Here is a 17,013-nt window from a genome sequence, read left to right as displayed (position 1 = left end):
CATTTTAACAACTTTCTTCCCCACCGTCGTTAAGTGAATCAGCGCACTTGTTAAATTAGTAACCTGGTTGTTCAGTGAGTCCGGCTTCCCCTGTGGATTTTTCACTTGCCGGAAGGTCACAAAAAGAGAATCCCATGACCTCGGGACACTGACTGCAACCATCATAAATATGAGTCAGTGGCCAAGCGCCTGTGCTTCGATCATGTGCGGTTGTAAGTGTGAACAGTGGCCCTAAGTCACTTTTTTCAGAGCCATTGTGACTTTGAACGGTCCCTGAAGGAACCGTTGGAAGTTGAGGACTATCTATAGCAATAGCAATAGCAGTAGACTTATATACCGCTTCATAGGGCTTTCAGCCCTCTCTAAGCGGTTTACAGAGAGTCAGCATATTGCCCCCAACAATCTGGGTCCTCATTTTACCTACCTCGGAAGGATGGAAGGCTGAGTCAACCCTGAGCCGGTGAGATTTGAACCGATGACCTGCTGATCTAGCAGTAGCCTGCAGTGCTATATTGCCAGCAGCTGCCACCCACAAGAAAAAAAACAAAACACAGAGGGATGGAAGGTGGCTCAGTGGCTAAGACACTGAGCTTGTTGATCAGAAAGACCGGCAGTTCCGTGGTTCGAAACCCTAGTGTAGGTCTCCTGCGTGAGCAGGGAGTTGGACTAGGTGACCTCTAAGATCCCTTCCAATTCTGTTACTGTTTCCATTTAAAGGAGGGGGGAACTAAGCCGCTCTAGGAGGAGGCTCTCGTTTGCCTTCCCGGGGGAGGGAGGGGGCGTTGCGCTGCTGCGGGGAGGGGGGGAGAGTGGGGAGGGAGTTTGCGTTCCGTTTTTCCAAACCTTTTGGTGTTTTTCCCTCCACGCTTTTCCCGGGAAGGAGGCGGCTGCGGGGAAGGGGAATCTGGAGCGGAGCGGCTGGGCGTCCGGAGGCTGTTCGGGTAGGAGAAAGAAGGAGCAGCGGGGCATCCCTATGGCCTTGCGGAGGAGGAGGAGGAGGAGGTCGGGAGCAGCGCCGCTGGGCGAGAGGAGGAGGAGGAGGAGGAGGGTCGGGCTGGAGCCAGGCGGGGGAGGGTCCCCAAAGAACCGCAGCGCTCAGAGCCTGAGCTCTTCCGCCGCTTCGGGCTCCCGGGCGGTCTGCAGCCGCCTGCACCGGCTTCGCCCCGGCTGGCAGAAGCCCCGAGAGGAGTAGGAGGAGCGGGGGTGGAGGAGAAGCGGGGGATCCCGGAGAGGCTCCTGGCCAGGTTGCCCCCGGAGAAGGGCGGGACGGAGAGCTTCCCGCTCAGCTCTCCTCGGGCGCAGGAGGAGAGGCAGATGAGGGGGTATTCCCTCCCGGGAGGATCTCCTCGTGGTGTGGTTTCCTTTAACTAGTCGTCCACCTCAAAAGCAGGTTGGATTCCCTTCCCTTTCAGTCCCAGAGTCCCGTTTCCAGGTCCAGATTATTCCACAGGAGAAAGAAGGGAATTCCCATCTCCAACTATGGATATAACCTTGTCCAACTTTGGAGACCCAAATGCAAGTTGTAACTCAGGCTTCCTGCTCGGGCCCAGGAGGGGTGGCAGGTGAGGGGATATCCCCTCCCGGGAGGCAGAGCCAGTTCCTTTGCCCAGCACAAAGGCAGATCCTGCCAATAGAAGATGCCTTGGTTTGCCCAACAATTTCAGTCCCAGGGTTGTCTTTGCTTGTCCAAATTAGAGGTAGTCCTCGACTTACAACAATTCATTTAGTGACCATTGGAAATTACAACAGAAAGCGAGGGTCTCTTCCCTCCTGGGAATAAGATCCAGTTCCCTTGCCCTGCTCAAAAGGCAATAGACAATGCTCCGGTTTCCCTCCACTTTCAGCCCCAGAATCCTGGTTCCCCATCCAGATTATTCCACGGGAGGAAGAAGGAATCCCGAGAGAATTTGAATCTCCATCTATGGATAGAATACGGTCCAGTTTTGGAGACACAAATGCAAGTTGTAACAATAGAAGTGACTTTGGTTTCCCCCTGTTTCCAGTCTCGGAATTCTGTTTTCCCCTCCAGATGATTCTACAGGAGGAAGAAGGAATCCCAGGCAAATCTCCATCAAGGGATATTGTCCAGTTTTGGAAGCAGAGAAGAATCTCCTTGTTGCAATGTTTTAATTGTTTTAACTTCCACCCTTCATTGATCCTGGCTTTATTTTAAGTTGCAGGGCCAGCTGATGAAGATGGCCACGATACCTCCTGAAGGTGGAGAAGATCTTTCTGGTCTCTCTCTGGAACAGATGTTGGGTTTCTCGGAGGAGAATCCAACTCAGGTCTTGTTGCCAGGTATGGGAAAATTGCTTCAGCAGGCAGTGATTCTGGAGTCATTTCATTCTTGTGTCTTTTCTACACATCATTCCGGCTTTAATTTATAGCGTGTCCCAATAGCTGGTTCAGCCAGCTTCCAAATATTCCCAAAAAGGAGCTGCGTTGGTGTGCAGTGGTTAAAATGGAGTATTGCGGGCTAACTCTGCCCCACTGCCAGGAATTCGATCCTGATTGGCTCAAGGTTGACTCAGCTTTCCATCCTTCTGAGGTTAGTAAAAATAAGGACCCAGATTGTTGGGGGCAATAGGCTGACTCTCTAAACCACTCAGACAGTGCTGTACAGCACTGTGAAGTGGTATATAAGTCTTAAGTGCTATTGCTATTCTTCATACATCTTTTTTTATCTTGATCACAGGGAACCCAAGGTTGAGGATGGAAACCACTGAAACATCTACATGTGGTGGAGCTGCAACAGCTCAGGTGTGGAGCCTCACTAGGGCAGGAAAATCGGGAGGGAGGGGGCATTTGTGCTGTGAATTGTCCACACAAAGATTATTAAGGAGGTCAGGTGGTTAAAATAAAAAAAAATAGCTTGATTCTTCTTTCAGGATGACTGATTAAGCACAACCTACTGAAGAGTTAGTCCTCCAAAGTAGACCAATTTTAAAACTAAAGCTATAGAAGGTAATGCTACTTTCTCTGCAGGGTTATAGTAACAGAATCTTGCAAGTCTGAGTAAACCTGCCTCCTTCCTCACTTTATCTTGGTGAGAACTTGATAGTGGGACACTTGAGAAATGTTCTCAAATTACATTTCTGTCCCAGACTCGGATTTCTGTGGTAGGATCATTGTCCTGGCAGGAACGTTTCCTCCTGGACCATTACATTCATATCGAGATATTGAGTTCATTTAAAGAATCAGTTCCTTTATTTAAGGAATCAAGTTTCTTGAACCTGCAGTGGATTACATTAATTTATTTAAAATAAATCCTTTGTACCCAGAGGTATGTGTCAAAGAATGAATTATCTAGCAAAAAATGAAAGCACCGAGTCGTTTTAAATTTGTCAACTTTATAGAAAGTTAGCACCCCACTCCTCTCCTAGAAGAGTGAAATATTTTAGGAAATATTAAAAAGGCAGAATATTGTATTTCCCCTAAAAGAGAAATAGAAATATGAAGGGAGACAGAGCCTCAGATCCTTGCTGCCTCCTCCCCTAACCCAAGCAGATACTGAGCTGGGGCAGCTTTAGAAATGCAGATTTGGCAATCCATTACTGCCGGCAGCAAGATCTGGCTCTGAATAAAGGTAGGGTTAGCCTTCAGCCACAATAGGAATTGCACAAAAAGTCCCTTCACTGCATCAGCCCAAGGTTCAACCAAACCTGACTCAGACAAACATGATCACACTTGGCCCCATGGGAGTCTGACAGCAACCAATAGAGTACATGCTCTTGCCACAGGAACAGGAAGCTCAAGAGCAAGGTTCAAGAGGGTATAAACAACCCTCACTCTCCACTCCATGTATTCAGCTGTACCAGGACCATGTGCTTGATGATTCTGCTCCACTAAACTATCTTTCCAATCAGCCTCCGTGTTTCCAGAGTCTTTCTCCTCGCTTCGAAGCTGAACCAGGTGGATATACCGTATTTTTCAGAGTATAAGATGCACCTTTTTTCTCAAAAAAGAGGCTGAAAATCTGGGTGCGTCTTATACACTGAATACAGCATTTTTTGTGTCCCGAACCCCCCCCCTCCTTCACCAAAATGGCCGTGTATAGCCTTATGGAGGCTTTCAGAGAGCTCCTGGGGGCTGGGGAGGGCAGGAATGAGCAAAAAATGGACTGTTCTGGGGAGGTTTTTTCCCCCTTTGGAAAGCTCTTTAACTGATTGGTGAGAATTATATTGATCAAGTGCTGTGCCAGCAGAAACAAAATCTTAGGTGCTGCAGATTGTCAGCGATTTCCTTCTACAGCACATGGATACATACACCTGGAAACATCTACTTACCCACCTACTCTCTCTCCCTACCTATCTACTGTATTTCTCTCTCTCTATCCCTCTACCTACCTACCTACACACACTCTCTCCCTACCTACTATATTTCTCTCCCTCTCTTTTTCTCTCTCTCTCTATATATATATCCCTTTACCTACCTATCTAACTACTCTCTCTCTCTCTCCCTCCCTACCTACTGTATTTCTCTTTCTCTCCCTCTATCTATCTATCTACCTACCTATTTGCCTCTTCAAAACCTTGGTGCGTCTTAAACTCCGGTGCACCTTATACTCCGAAAAATACGGTACTTCTTCCAACAACCTCCATTAAAACATTAATAGGCCATCTCACAACCAGTTAAACAAATCAGTTACATTGTGGGGCATATTGAAGCAGATCCAGTTAAAAGTTCTTATATATGTGAGGTGTGGAATTTTTTTACATCAAAATGGTTTCTTGTTTGAAAAAAATGGAAAGTTTGACACAAAAGGAGATGCGACAAGCTGGATTATCTGAGATGAATTGCGGAAGGAAGAAATTCTAACCAGACAGGTAGCTAGCTGGTCAGAGAGACAGGTATTAAACCTAGCAGTACATAGTGTCAGAAAAGGAGCATTTTCTCTCTTGTGCAGATCATTTTTTTAGGATATTGGAAATGTTGAAGGGAGGTTTCTGGCACTTCCGCTGAGGAAACTTATATCTCTTTTGAACTCCAGGGCTTGGTAACCTTTGAGGAGGTGGCTGTGTATTTCACAGAGGACGAGTGGGAGCTGCTGGATCCCAGCCAGAGAGCTTTATATGGAGAAGTCATGCTGGAGAATTCTAGGAATGTGGCTGCTCTGGGTAAGAATCCATTTTGCTCTGGACTCACTTAATTGTGGAAAGTCTTTTTATCATCCAAACTCGGACAAAGCATGTTCAAGGTTGAGGGAGAAGTTCTGTTTTCATTTTGTTTTTTTATTGTGATTCCAGAGTAAATACATGGAAAAATTGGTCGATACTTCCCAGGATCCTTTCTCAACTGAGCTTTTATTCCCCTCTTGTTTCAAGGTTGGAAGGGATCTTGAGGTTCTTCTAATTCACCTCTGCTCAGTTCTCAACCATTCAAGGGACACCAGACTAAGAAACAAAGGTCACACAGGCTAAAACTGGGTTTTTAGTATAGTAAGAGAATCCTGAAGGGACACGGTGACTCAGTGGCTAAGACGCTGAACTTGTCGATCAGAAAGGTCGGCAGGTCAAATCCCCAGTGCTGCGTAATGGAGTGAGCTCCCGTTACTTGTCCCAGCTTCTGCCAACCTAGCAGTTCAAAAGCATGTAAAAATGCAAGTAGAAAAATAGGGACCACCTTTGGTGGGAAAGTAACAGTGTTCTGTGTGCCTTCGGCATTTAGTCATGCCAGCCACATGACCACGGAGACGTCTTTGGACAGCGCTGGCTCTTCAGCTTTGAAACGGAGATGAGCACCGCCCCTAGAGTCGGGAACGACTAGCACATATGTGCAAGGGGAACCTTTACTTTAAGAGAATACTGCAAGTCTAAATTTACTTCCCTGTCCCCCTCCCTCCTTTCTGAGAATAGTGAAGGCCTTGTCTGAGAGGTTTTCTCATATTACAGTTCTGTTTGGACTCCCTGAATGGCTCTTTCGCTTGTCTTTCAAGGTCATTTCTTCTGCCCATTACATCACCTCCCTCATCTGTCTCAGTCCTCCCTTCCATGTACCCAGAGAAATCTGAGTCTGGACCAGCGGTAGGTTTCAAAAATTTTAAGAACGTCTTCGGTAGGTGTGGCCTGCTTTGTGGGAGTGGCTTGTTAGCCATGTGACCGAGTTGGAGTGGCTTGGCAGTCATGTGACTGGGTGGGCATGGCCAACTTGTAAAATTAACACCAACGCTCTTGCTTAGCAACCAAAATGTTGGCTCAGAAACTCTGGCATTTGAAGCATGCAAGTCTTAAAGCTGTCAAGTTACAAGACCCTTGCACCCCTAACCCTTTAGAAAAAAAAATCCAGGGGTGTTCAAACTTGACAGCTTTAAGACTTGTGGACTTCAACTCCCAGCATTCTTCCTCTCGCTCTTCCTCTTGATGATGTGCGGATGGGCGGGGGGGAGGGAGCTGGAACCGGTTCTAAACAGCACTGTAGATTTGTGGAACCTCTTCTATAGAAGAGGTTAGAACTGGCAGGAACCCACCCCTGGTCTGAACCATAGGAATGAAGTGCAGATGAGCTGCTCCATTTTGCATGCCCTGAGTATCAGAGGCCGTCACACAGCGTGGATTTGATTTAAATCAACTCAGTTTAAATCATAATTTTTAAAGTGCAACTGTCATCTCTGTCCCGCAGCGGCTCCTCCTCTGACCTGCTATTGACTCACCGACAGTCCCATTCACTTTAATGGGACGGCTGGTGATGCGGCAGTGATACAAGGTGAGTGATGTGGCAGGCAGCAGCTGAGTGGATGCCCAGTAACAGGCACTGCCATGATGAATCTGAAATGACAGGAGCTCTTTAAATGAAAGGACTCATTCCTGCTGGTAGTTAGAATCTTTAATATTATTGTTTGCAAACAAAATAAAGGATTTCTATTTAGCTTGCAGAGCTTGGATTCATTGAATGAGTTTCCCAAAAATGTAAATATTACAGAATATACAGCCTCATGCTAACCAAGCTCCATTTCATGCTGAATGAACTACCGTAAATTATTAATGTATCTTAAGTAGAAAACTATCTTTAGATAGATTTTTATCCCAAAAGCATTTCATTAAAATAAATTTGATAAAAATAAAAAAAATCTAATTTAAATTTAAAAATCTGATTTAAATTTTAAAAACCTGATTTATTTATTTTTTTAAAAATCATCAATTTTTATTCAGCCTGCCATCTCTAGAAACCAAAGTGGGATCTTCTACCACTCTAGAAAGGGAATAATGGACCAGACTAGGAAATTAAAGTAATCATGCATAACAATATTACTCTTATTATAAAATTACAGTAACCGAATCTAGCAAGCCTGAATGCATTACTTCCACCCTTCCTCTTTGTGATAACTAGTAGGAAGGTATTTTTCTGAGACAATTTTCCCTTGTGGAAAAACAGTAGAAATATGTAGTCTGTGGAACAACATTCAGTTGGAAGAGTTGCCTTATCAGGTCCAAAGGAATCCATGTGGGAGAACCACAACAATGCACAGGGAAGAGATTCAGAAAGGATTCCACCCTTATTTTCCAGAAAGAGCCTTCTTTTGGGAGATATGTCTGGAGGGTGGAGAAATCTTCAGGACCATCACTGGAATAAAATTGACAAAGAAAATGTGTTAAATCAGGGGTCTCTGGCCACTTTAAAACTTGTGGGCTTCAACTCCCAGAATTCTTCAGTTAGCCATGCTGGCTGGGGAATTCGGGGAGTTGAAGTCCACAAGTTTTAAAACTTGCCAAGGAGACCCCTGTTTGAAAATGAATATTTGAAAGAGGAGAAAAGGTTGAAAGAGATTCCTCAAATACGAATCCTGTCAAAATAGCATGGAGTTACAGTGGTGGTCTCAGGAATGTTCAGGCCGAATGATCTAAAGTTGGCAAGAGATATACAGAAAAGGGGCTTTCTTTCAAGATAATTTCTATTGCCCATTACATCATTCCCCCATCTGCCTCAGTCCTCCCTTCCGTGTATTCCTTCCTTCCTTTCTCTTTGCGATAACAAGGAAGGTATTTTTCTGAGACAATTTTCTCAGCTTACAGTTCTGCCCTGAAGTCATGTTTCTTTTATCTAACTCTTGTCTTGGTGATAAACCTTGTTCCTCAAGGTCATCCCTTTCACACGTTCTTATCCTTGCCGGAAATATTCAATTTCAGTTTGTAGTTCAATGTATTTTCAGAGATTTCTTGATGTTTGTGGGAAAACTTTACTGTGGAACAGGACAGGATAGGGATGTATTAGATGTCCTTTTTCCTGTTACTTGAAATGCCCTCATGAATTTCAGTCAGCGTGTGACTAAACAGTGGAGGATATTCTTGAAACTGCATTTGCCAGGATAAATACCAAGTTGAAGAGGTTACACCCACAGAAAGTAACGTGGGCTCAGCTCAGGAGTGAAATAATAGAAACTACTTGTAACTCAGGTTTTAGATTTTTGGCAGTTGTTTTCTCTCCAAACTTGTTTTGATCTAGTTTCTGAACGTTTCGCTACCAGTCTAGGTAACATCATCAGCAGGATTTTCTTGTCCTTTCTCCTTCATTTATAAATGTCTTGTGTGCCAGTTTGGTCAGTTGGTCATGTGATTGGTTGTTCATTTGGAGCTATATTTAAATTCTGACAGCTGATTGGTTCTCTTGTTGATTGGTCATTCAAATGGTCTGGTTTCTTACTATTCATATATAGGCTCAGATGTTCATAGCCACCATGACAGCCAAGGGTCCATCCAGGTCATCCGGGGCCCAACACTTAATAGTGGTCATATGCCTGACCTGATTTAGAACTTAGAATAACTTTATTGTCACTATGAATGTACACTAATCGGCATACATTAAAATGAAATTTCATTGCATACAGCTCTCAAAGGGACACCACCTTCAATATATACTACATAAACATGATTAAATACATACATACATACATGCATGCATGCACCCACATATATTATCTGACACAAAAACAGTCTAGTTCGGATGCCTACCTGTTCATGGCAAGAAAAATGAATCTTGTGGGTTTACTAAATGGGTGGCATAGGGAATTACAGAATCTAGTAGTCCTGCTAGAAATACTTCGACACCTCCTCCCAGAGGGGAGCAACAGAAACTGACCGTAAAGTGGGTCTGTGGGATCTCTAATAATGCTTTGAGGTCTAAGTACATAGTACTTATAAGCAGTATCCCAAATAATGGGAAGTGAGCTTTCTATAATCTCGGTTGTCCTTACCAGTCTCTGTATGGACTTTCTATCTGAGTCACTGCTGCCACCAAACCAAATAGTGATGCAGTTTGTTAAAATGCTCACAAAGTGGCCAGGACTGGAGAAAGATGTGCTCTCCTCATCCGACGCACGAAATGCAGGTGCTGATTTGTTTGATTTTTTTTATGGCTGAGAAGGGGCAAAGTGATCTGATTGGAAGGGAGATTTCAGTGTAAGAGGTAAGACTACCCTTTGCCACTCTGCCCTTGCTGGCACTGATGTCTTCCATGTAATTTGAAGGCAAGTCTGACCTTCTTGTGAGGCCACAGAAGCTTTCTGAAGCTCTGCTAGAACAGTCCACATTGTTTGGAGAACTACGTGAGTGCCCACAGGAAGAAAGCCCGCTGCGTTCAGCAGCTGCCTCGCATAAGGCCAGGCCAGATGTGCCTTGTCCTCAGCAGGAGGAAGACGGTGAAGGGCAGCTAAGGGCAGCAGGGCCAGCAAAGCCAGAAGAATGAAGGTAGGCCAGGGTGGTAAGGTGAGCAGAGTGTAGGCCAGCAAAGTGGCAGAGCAAGAAGAGTGTGAACTGGCAATGGTAGATGTGTGTTTTGTGCTAAGCTGGCTGTCTAGCTAGTCTAGAGAAAAGAAGGCTTAGAGAGGACATGATAGCAGCATTCCAGTATTTGAGAGGCTGCTACAAAGAGGAGTGGGTCAATTTATTTTCCAAAGGACAAAAGGAGAAAGAAACAGCGGTTGGAAACTAATCAAGGAGAGAAGCAACCTGGAATTAAGGAGAAACTTCCTAACAGTGAGGATAATTAACTAGTGGAACATCTTGCCTTCAGATGTTGTAGGGGCTTCGTCACTGGAGGTTTTTAAGAAAAGATTGGACAGTCACCTGTCTGAAATGGTATAGGTAGGGGTGTCAAACTGGTTTTCTTCGAGGGGCAAATCAGCATTGTAACTCTCCTCCGTGGGCTGGCTTGGGGGGAGGGGAGATGGGACGGATGCCTCTTACAGCAGCCTGCTGACCAGAACGGGGCACAGGAGGTCTGCGCGCACCTTCCCCGTGCCCCATTTTTTGCCTGGACATCCTCCTGCAGCATCCTGCCAGCCAAAACATGCGGGCCCCCTGAGCCCCGTTTTCACCGGCAGAGTGCTGCAGAAGGCCAAAAATGGGGCATGCTTGCTGCGTGCAGGACCTCCTACACCCAGTTTTGGCTGCCAGAGGCACTGTGGGCTGGTCCTTTGCTATTTCTAGGCTGGTCCCGTGGGCCAGATTTAAGAACCCCACAAGCCGCATGTGGCCCATGGGCCTTGAGTTTGACATCCCTGGTATAGGTTCTCCTGCTTGAGCAGCAAGGTGGACTAGAAGACCTCCAAAGTCCCTCACCAGCTCTATTCTGATTGAGATGGGTGGAGATAAGCGGATGTGGATAGTTGATGCATCTTTGCAATTGTAAGTTTGGGTAGACTGCCAAATGTCCACTTTTGCTCATGTGATCAAAGATGTGTTGCAACAGCTGTAACTTTGGAAACTGGGGTGGGGGGGGGAGTACCATTTGTTCAGTGCCATTGTGACTTTGAATGGTGGCTCGACAAATGGTCGTAACTTGAGGACTACCTGTATATAAGTGAATCATACAAAGAGCAAAATCTTGGATATGCGGAAATCACAGAGGCACCATTTTCTATGATGAAAGTAACAATTTCTTTTTTCTTTTCTTTTTTCAAATTAGCTTATGAGCAAGAACACGAGAATAAGAAGCCCAGCATGGTAGTATTCCAAATGATAAAGTCTGAAGAAAGCCTGCTTGCAAATCAAGAACCATCACAAAGGAGTACAAAAGGTTGCATAATGAATGAAGGAAAGAAATTTTCTCCTGGTCACAGTGAAATCCATGACCTTCCAATCCAGCAAATTCCCCAACGAAAAGAAGGAAAATACCTCAGATACGTTAAAAGAGACAGAGAGAAATCTGATTTCAGTAAACATTGCCCAATGCAGAATAAAAAGGAAGAATATGAATATGAAAAGAATGGGCAGATTATCAATCCTAGTCCCTCTCTTGCTTTACATAACCCATCATATATCAAAGAGACATCTTATACATTTATAAATTGTGGGGGAATTTTCAGTTTGAACAGTCGTCTTATTTCCCATAAAAATGAGGAACCACGTGAGTTTGGAAAGGAATGTAATCAGAAACAATTGCATGTTTTACCCCCCCAAAATCCCTTAAGAGAGAAACCCTATAAGTGTCCGCAGTGTGAAAAGACTTTCACCCAGAAAGGTAAACTTACCATACATGAAAGGATCCACACGGGGGAGAAAACCTACAAATGTCTGGAGTGTGAAAAGATTTTCACCGAGAGGCGTAAGCTTATCATACATGAAAGGATCCACACAGGGGAGAAACCGTATATATGCCTGGTGTGCGGAAGAAAATTCAATCAGAGCGGCCAACTTACAAGACATCAACGAACCCACACAGGGGAGAAGCCGTATACGTGCCTGCAGTGTGGAAAGAAATTCAGTGGCAGTTCAAACCTTATGATACATGTAAGGAGACACACGGAGGAGAAACCATATAGATGCTTGGAGTGTGGAAAAAGCTTCCGTGACAACAGCGTCCTTGTTTGCCATAAAAGGATCCACACCGGGGAAAAACCATACAAATGCACGGAGTGTGGAAAGAGCTTCAGTCAAAACAGTAGCCTCTTGCGACATAAAAGAATTCACACAGGCGAGAAGCCGTATCAATGCCTGGAGTGCGGAAAGAGCTTCCGTCAGAAAAGCAGCCTTTTGCAACATAGAAGGATGCACACCGGGGAGAAACCCTATACGTGCCCGGAATGTGGAAAGAGTTTCAATCAGAGCAGTCATTTTATTTGCCATAAAAGGGTTCACACGGGAGAAAAACCGTACAAATGCATGGAGTGTGGAAAAGATTTCAGCCAGAATGGTAGCCTTTTGCAACATAAAAGAATTCACACAGGAGACAATCCATTCAAATGCACCGAGTGTGGAAAAGGCTTCAGTAAGAACTATAAACTCTTGCAGCACAAAAGGATTCACACGGGGGAGAAACCGTACACATGCAAGGAATGTGGGAAGAGCTTCAGTTGCAGCAGTTATTTTATTTGCCATAAAAGAATTCACACGGGGGAGAAACCATATAAATGTCTGGAGTGCGGAAAAGGTTTTAATAAAAGCAGCCGTCTTACATCTCATAAAAGAAAGCACACAGGAGAGAAGCCATATCAATGCACAGAGTGCGGGAAGAGGTTTTCCTATAATTTTATCCTCCGATACCATCAACGAACGCATACCGGGGAAAAACCATATACTTGCCTGATTTGTGGAAAGAAGTTCAGTGGACGTTCAAACCTTAGAATCCACATAAGAATCCACACAGGAGAAAAACCACATAAGTGTATGGAGTGCGGAAAGAGCTTCCGTAAGGACAGTAACTTTATTTGCCACAAAAGGATCCACACAGGAGAAAAACCGTACAAATGCATGGAGTGCGGAAAGAGCTTCACTCAGAATGCAAACCTTATCAAACACAAAAGAATTCACACGGGAGAGAAACCCTACAAATGTGTGGCATGTGAAAAAAGCTTCAACCAGAAAAATCACCTTTCTCAACACGTACAGACCCACAAAAGAGAAAAATCATAATTCGGGAGCTTTCATTCCAAATGGTTTTTTTCCCTTTCATAAAGAACCTAGTGGAAAGAATAGAAATGTGTGTACCGTACAGCAATGTTCAGTTGGAGAGTAGCCTTATCAGACCTAAAGGAATCCATGTGGGAGAACTATAAAAATACCCAAAGTGTGGGGAAAGACGCAAAAGGGCCATTGTTTCCCATAAAAGGTTTTATTTTGTGAGAATTGCTGGAACTTTCAATACCAGCCCTGGCTTTTTAAGAGAAATTACAGGCGCAAACTCACATAAAGACAAATAAGTGCATTCAAGTAAGTTAGATGGAATTTAAATGTGCAGTGAGTTGATTCATTTAGGAGAAAACGTAAGAACGTGGCCAAGATTTATTTTTTTTACAAAGATCTACAATTGTAGATTCCAAAGTGGCTCCATTCCCGAGAGAAACTAAATGAACATGGAAAGGGTAATGATGGCTGAAACTTCTTCAAGGTGGCCTTGAGAAAACACCGCTTCCTTTCCATTACTTGAAAATGAATCGGAGTTGTTGCCAACATTTTTTTCCCCCCAGATGTCTTTGCGTGTTATAAAGAAGGTGGCCACCTCAGGGCCCTTCAGTTGTGAGGTAAGTGCACCTGTGGGTAAACATTGGGGGAAATAGATTTGTTTCCCGCAACCACCCCTTCACGATAACCCAGTCTCTGTCTTCCAGGCCATCCCTCTGGGTAACGCTAAAGTCTTCCTCTGGTTCTCTCTAGAACTCTCTTCCATGGCCATCCATTTTACCTCTAGGGCCGTGATGGTGAACCTATGGCATGTGTGTGGGCACACGAGCCCTCACCCCAGCTTGACTCCACCGTGCATGCACGGGCACCTCTTGATGGCCAGCTATTTTTGGGTCTCTGCTACGCAGGCAGGAGGGGGTGACCTGCACACATGCAAGGGGGTGGAGGGTGCGGCACCCGTAACCCCGTTTTTGCTCCCAGGAGGCTGCAGGCCTACTAGGCCCAAAATGGAGCATGGGGGGGGGGAACGGCACAGTTCCCCCACTGTCTGTTTTTGCTCCTATGAGGCTAGAGAGAGGCCTACTAGGCCCAAAATGGGGCACGGGAGGTATGGCAAGTGTCGTCATCCGTCCGTCCGTCCCCCCGTGGCCCATTTTTGCTCCCAGGAGGCTGCAGGGAGGCCTACTAGGCACAAAACGGGGGGCAGGGGGAATTGCGCACATATGCAAATGGGGATACGGGGGGGGCGTGCACGCATTGCATTATGGGTTTTAAACACTTTCGGCACACAACAAAAAGGTTAGCCATCACTGTTCTAGGGTTTCTCTCAACTGTTCTAGCGGCTCCTCTGTTCCTGGGATTCTGCAGTCTCCTGGGAGACCACTGGGCTTCCCTGGTTTGCCTTTCCCTCATGGCCTCCTTTATTCCTGGAGACCAGCTGCAGTATGCTCAGTGCACATCGCTTGGCACTTTCAGGGTTACAAGACTTCTCCAAGGTCTTCTTTTCCCCTTTCTCCTGGGCAGTGGTGGGATTCAAATAATTTAACAACCAGTTCTCTGTCGTAATGACCATCTGGGTAGGTGGGGCTCAGTGGTCATGTGACTGGGTGGGCGTGGCCAACTCAAGGTCACTCAGGTCGATGGGCGCTTCGCCTTAGCTGTTACAATGTACTAAGGGTTAACCGGAGAGGCAGTTTCTGTAAGCAGGGCAATAAAGATTAAGCTAGAAACAACACCAGAATGTTTCCTTCCTGCCTTTCTTACAGGATTAGCCCAGTGAAGTTGGAAAAAAACCAAAATGAGATTTCTTCCAACAACCGGTTCTCTGAACTACTTAGAAAGTTACCAACCGGTTCTCCCGAATAGGTGCGAACTGGCTGAATCCCACCACCGCTCCTGGGGCTCCACAGCTTCCTGGATGATATCTTGACTTGTTTTGACCCTTTTCCACCTCCCATAGTACTCCAGGGTGGGGGGAGTAAATCCGATTCTGCCACTTCTTCTGTCCTCCTGGAGCCACTTCTGACGTCTGCACTGTAGACTTCTCTCCCTATTTTTTTCTACTGACGGCTTTGTTTGGAGGTTTTTTTTTCTCTATTGGATGAATATCTTTGCCTCTCTTGTCAGCTTGGTCCTCCCCAAGGATCATAGCAAGTAGACAGTCATGCAAACCTCTCCCCCCGCCCCCTGAATGAATAGATTGACCTTCACCGTGTGTGCCTGGCCCAGCTGATGCCTTATAATCAGCGAGGAGTGAATTTTTATGTTTCCGATCTGTTCACCCAACAAGCAAAGCCACAACATGAGTAGCATTTGAATTTGATCCACGTAAAAAGAGGGAAGGATTGATTGCACCCTTGTGGATCTCATTTTCACACACACACACACACACACACACACACACAAAAAAAAAAACACACCATTTTGACAGATACTGGAGCTGAATTTGAATCCATACATTATGTTCTCAGCAGTATTACTTGATCTTTTTAATTATATCTTTTCTTCCAGCCTGCACCAGTGATGTTCCAGGTGATCCAGATTCTGGTGGTCTAGCTGACCTTCTGATCTCTGTCTGGGTTGGTAACCGCTGCTACTTGTTGAGGCTTAAATGTATATTCACAAAAAGTGTTCTATAAAAAAAAGAGTATTGATAAAGAAAATATGTGGAACGCAACAACCAAAAGGAGGAGAAAAGATTGAAAGAGCCTCCAAGGGGAATACTGTCATAGAAGCATGAAGTCAAGAGCATGAGGTTGCAATGATGGTGTTGGGGTTGTTTAGGAAATGTGAAAAGAATGGACCTGGAAAAGTTGAAACCACAAAGTGAAGAGGGAGCAGAGGCTGAACTAAATGAACTGAACCATGCCAAGAAGGGCCAGTTTAAATGTAATGCTTATGAGAAACCCTGTTCAAAGCATGAGATCATCCAAACCAATAGGATGAAAATTCAGAGAGGATCCTGGTGACTCTGTGCTTGTCCATAATTCATTAACAACTGTGCCACCGTGGCTCAATAAAGCCAGATAGGTGACTGGGTCAGTCATTCTCGGCCTAACCCACCTCACAGGGTTGTTGCGAGGAAAATAGGAGGAGGAAGGTGTGTAGGATATGTTCACTGCCTTCAGCTGTTTCTAAAAAATAAAGGCAGGATGCAGATTAAATAAATAAATCTCCCCTGCACATGATATCCTGTGTAGATTTCTTTGTCACAGGATTTTTTAAAAAAATCCATGGCATTGCATCGATGAGCCTTCAATTTTGTTGGCATCCCGGACAAAGGATTTTACAGCTATCCTTTGAGATCCATTGGATGTCTAAAGGCACCTTCTGTGAGGTTTTTTTTGGGGGGGGGGTGTCCCCAAGATGCTAAAATTAAACTTTGATTTCACAATTGCTTTGAGCTGGTTTCCAGATTATTACAGGAACAGTTTGGGGATAAGTGCAAGAAGATGATATTTTAACAACAACAAAAAAAGCCTAAAAAGTGAAATGTACAATTAACCCCTTTTTCGTTGATGTGGAGCACAAAACTTCATACCCCAAAGAAATATGTATCTCATCTCCAAAGGTTGGGAGGGATTTGGGGGGGGGGGGTATTCCAGTCCGATCTCTGAACAGGACAGGAATCCCTCAGTCACCCAGACGAATTCCAGTACAATCCTGATTCAGAACCTCTAGTGAGGTAGCCCTGCCACAGCTTAAGAATATATAGGTAGTCCTTGACCCGTGTGGCCACAACTGAGCCCAAAATTTCCACTGTTAAGGGAGACATTTCTTAAGTGAATTTTGCCCCCATTTTACGAGCTCTCCCACTGCAGTCGTTAAGTGAATCACTGCAGTTTTTAAGTGAATAACCTGGCTGTTAAGTGAATCTGGCTTCCCCACTGACTGCTTGTCAGAAAGTCGAGAAAAGATAAAATAACCTTTATTGTCATTTATTACTGTGAGTACACTGACCCCATATTAAAAATGAAATTTTTGCCCACTCTCAAAAGAAAAAATATATATCTACTCATACATACATAACACACATATACACATGCAACAGATTAACTAGCTAGCTAGCTAGATGATAGATGGATGGATGGATGGATGGATGGATGGATGGATGGATGGATGGATGGACGGATGATAGACCAATTGATAGATAAGACAGACAGACAGATTGATAAAACAG

At 44.8% G+C, this 17,013-nt stretch overlaps 1 protein-coding gene across 3 annotated transcripts; it reads left to right on the top strand.

Annotated features, from left to right (window-relative positions):
• Positions 1–2,194: 2,194 nt before the first annotated feature.
• On the top strand, positions 2,195–16,171 carry LOC106538155 (uncharacterized). Of its 3 annotated transcripts, none has more exons than XM_087711246.1 (4): positions 2,195–2,298; positions 4,991–5,117; positions 10,900–13,453; positions 15,345–16,171. In XM_087711246.1, exons 2-3 carry the CDS (start codon positions 5,084–5,086, stop codon positions 12,843–12,845), a joined length of 1,980 nt encoding a protein of 659 aa, XP_087567372.1. In that variant the 5' UTR covers positions 2,195–2,298; positions 4,991–5,083; the 3' UTR covers positions 12,846–13,453; positions 15,345–16,171. The 3 variants fall into 3 exon arrangements, with proteins under 3 accessions (XP_087567372.1, XP_087567370.1, XP_087567371.1); XM_087711244.1 differs by lacking the exon at positions 2,195–2,298 and adding an exon at positions 2,322–2,760; XM_087711245.1 differs by lacking the exons at positions 2,195–2,298; positions 4,991–5,117 and adding an exon at positions 5,954–6,023.
• The last annotated feature ends 842 nt before the right edge of the window (positions 16,172–17,013 follow it).

The sequence above is a fragment of the Thamnophis sirtalis genome, unplaced genomic scaffold (assembly GCF_051295495.1).
Source record: "Thamnophis sirtalis isolate CommonGarterSnake01/CBP01778 unplaced genomic scaffold, rThaSir2_p1.2 scaffold_3, whole genome shotgun sequence".
In the NCBI taxonomy this organism is placed as follows: domain Eukaryota; kingdom Metazoa; phylum Chordata; class Lepidosauria; order Squamata; family Natricidae; genus Thamnophis; species Thamnophis sirtalis.
The sequence above is the reverse complement of the archived record's forward strand: the minus strand, read 5'-3'. Positions and strand labels throughout refer to the sequence as shown.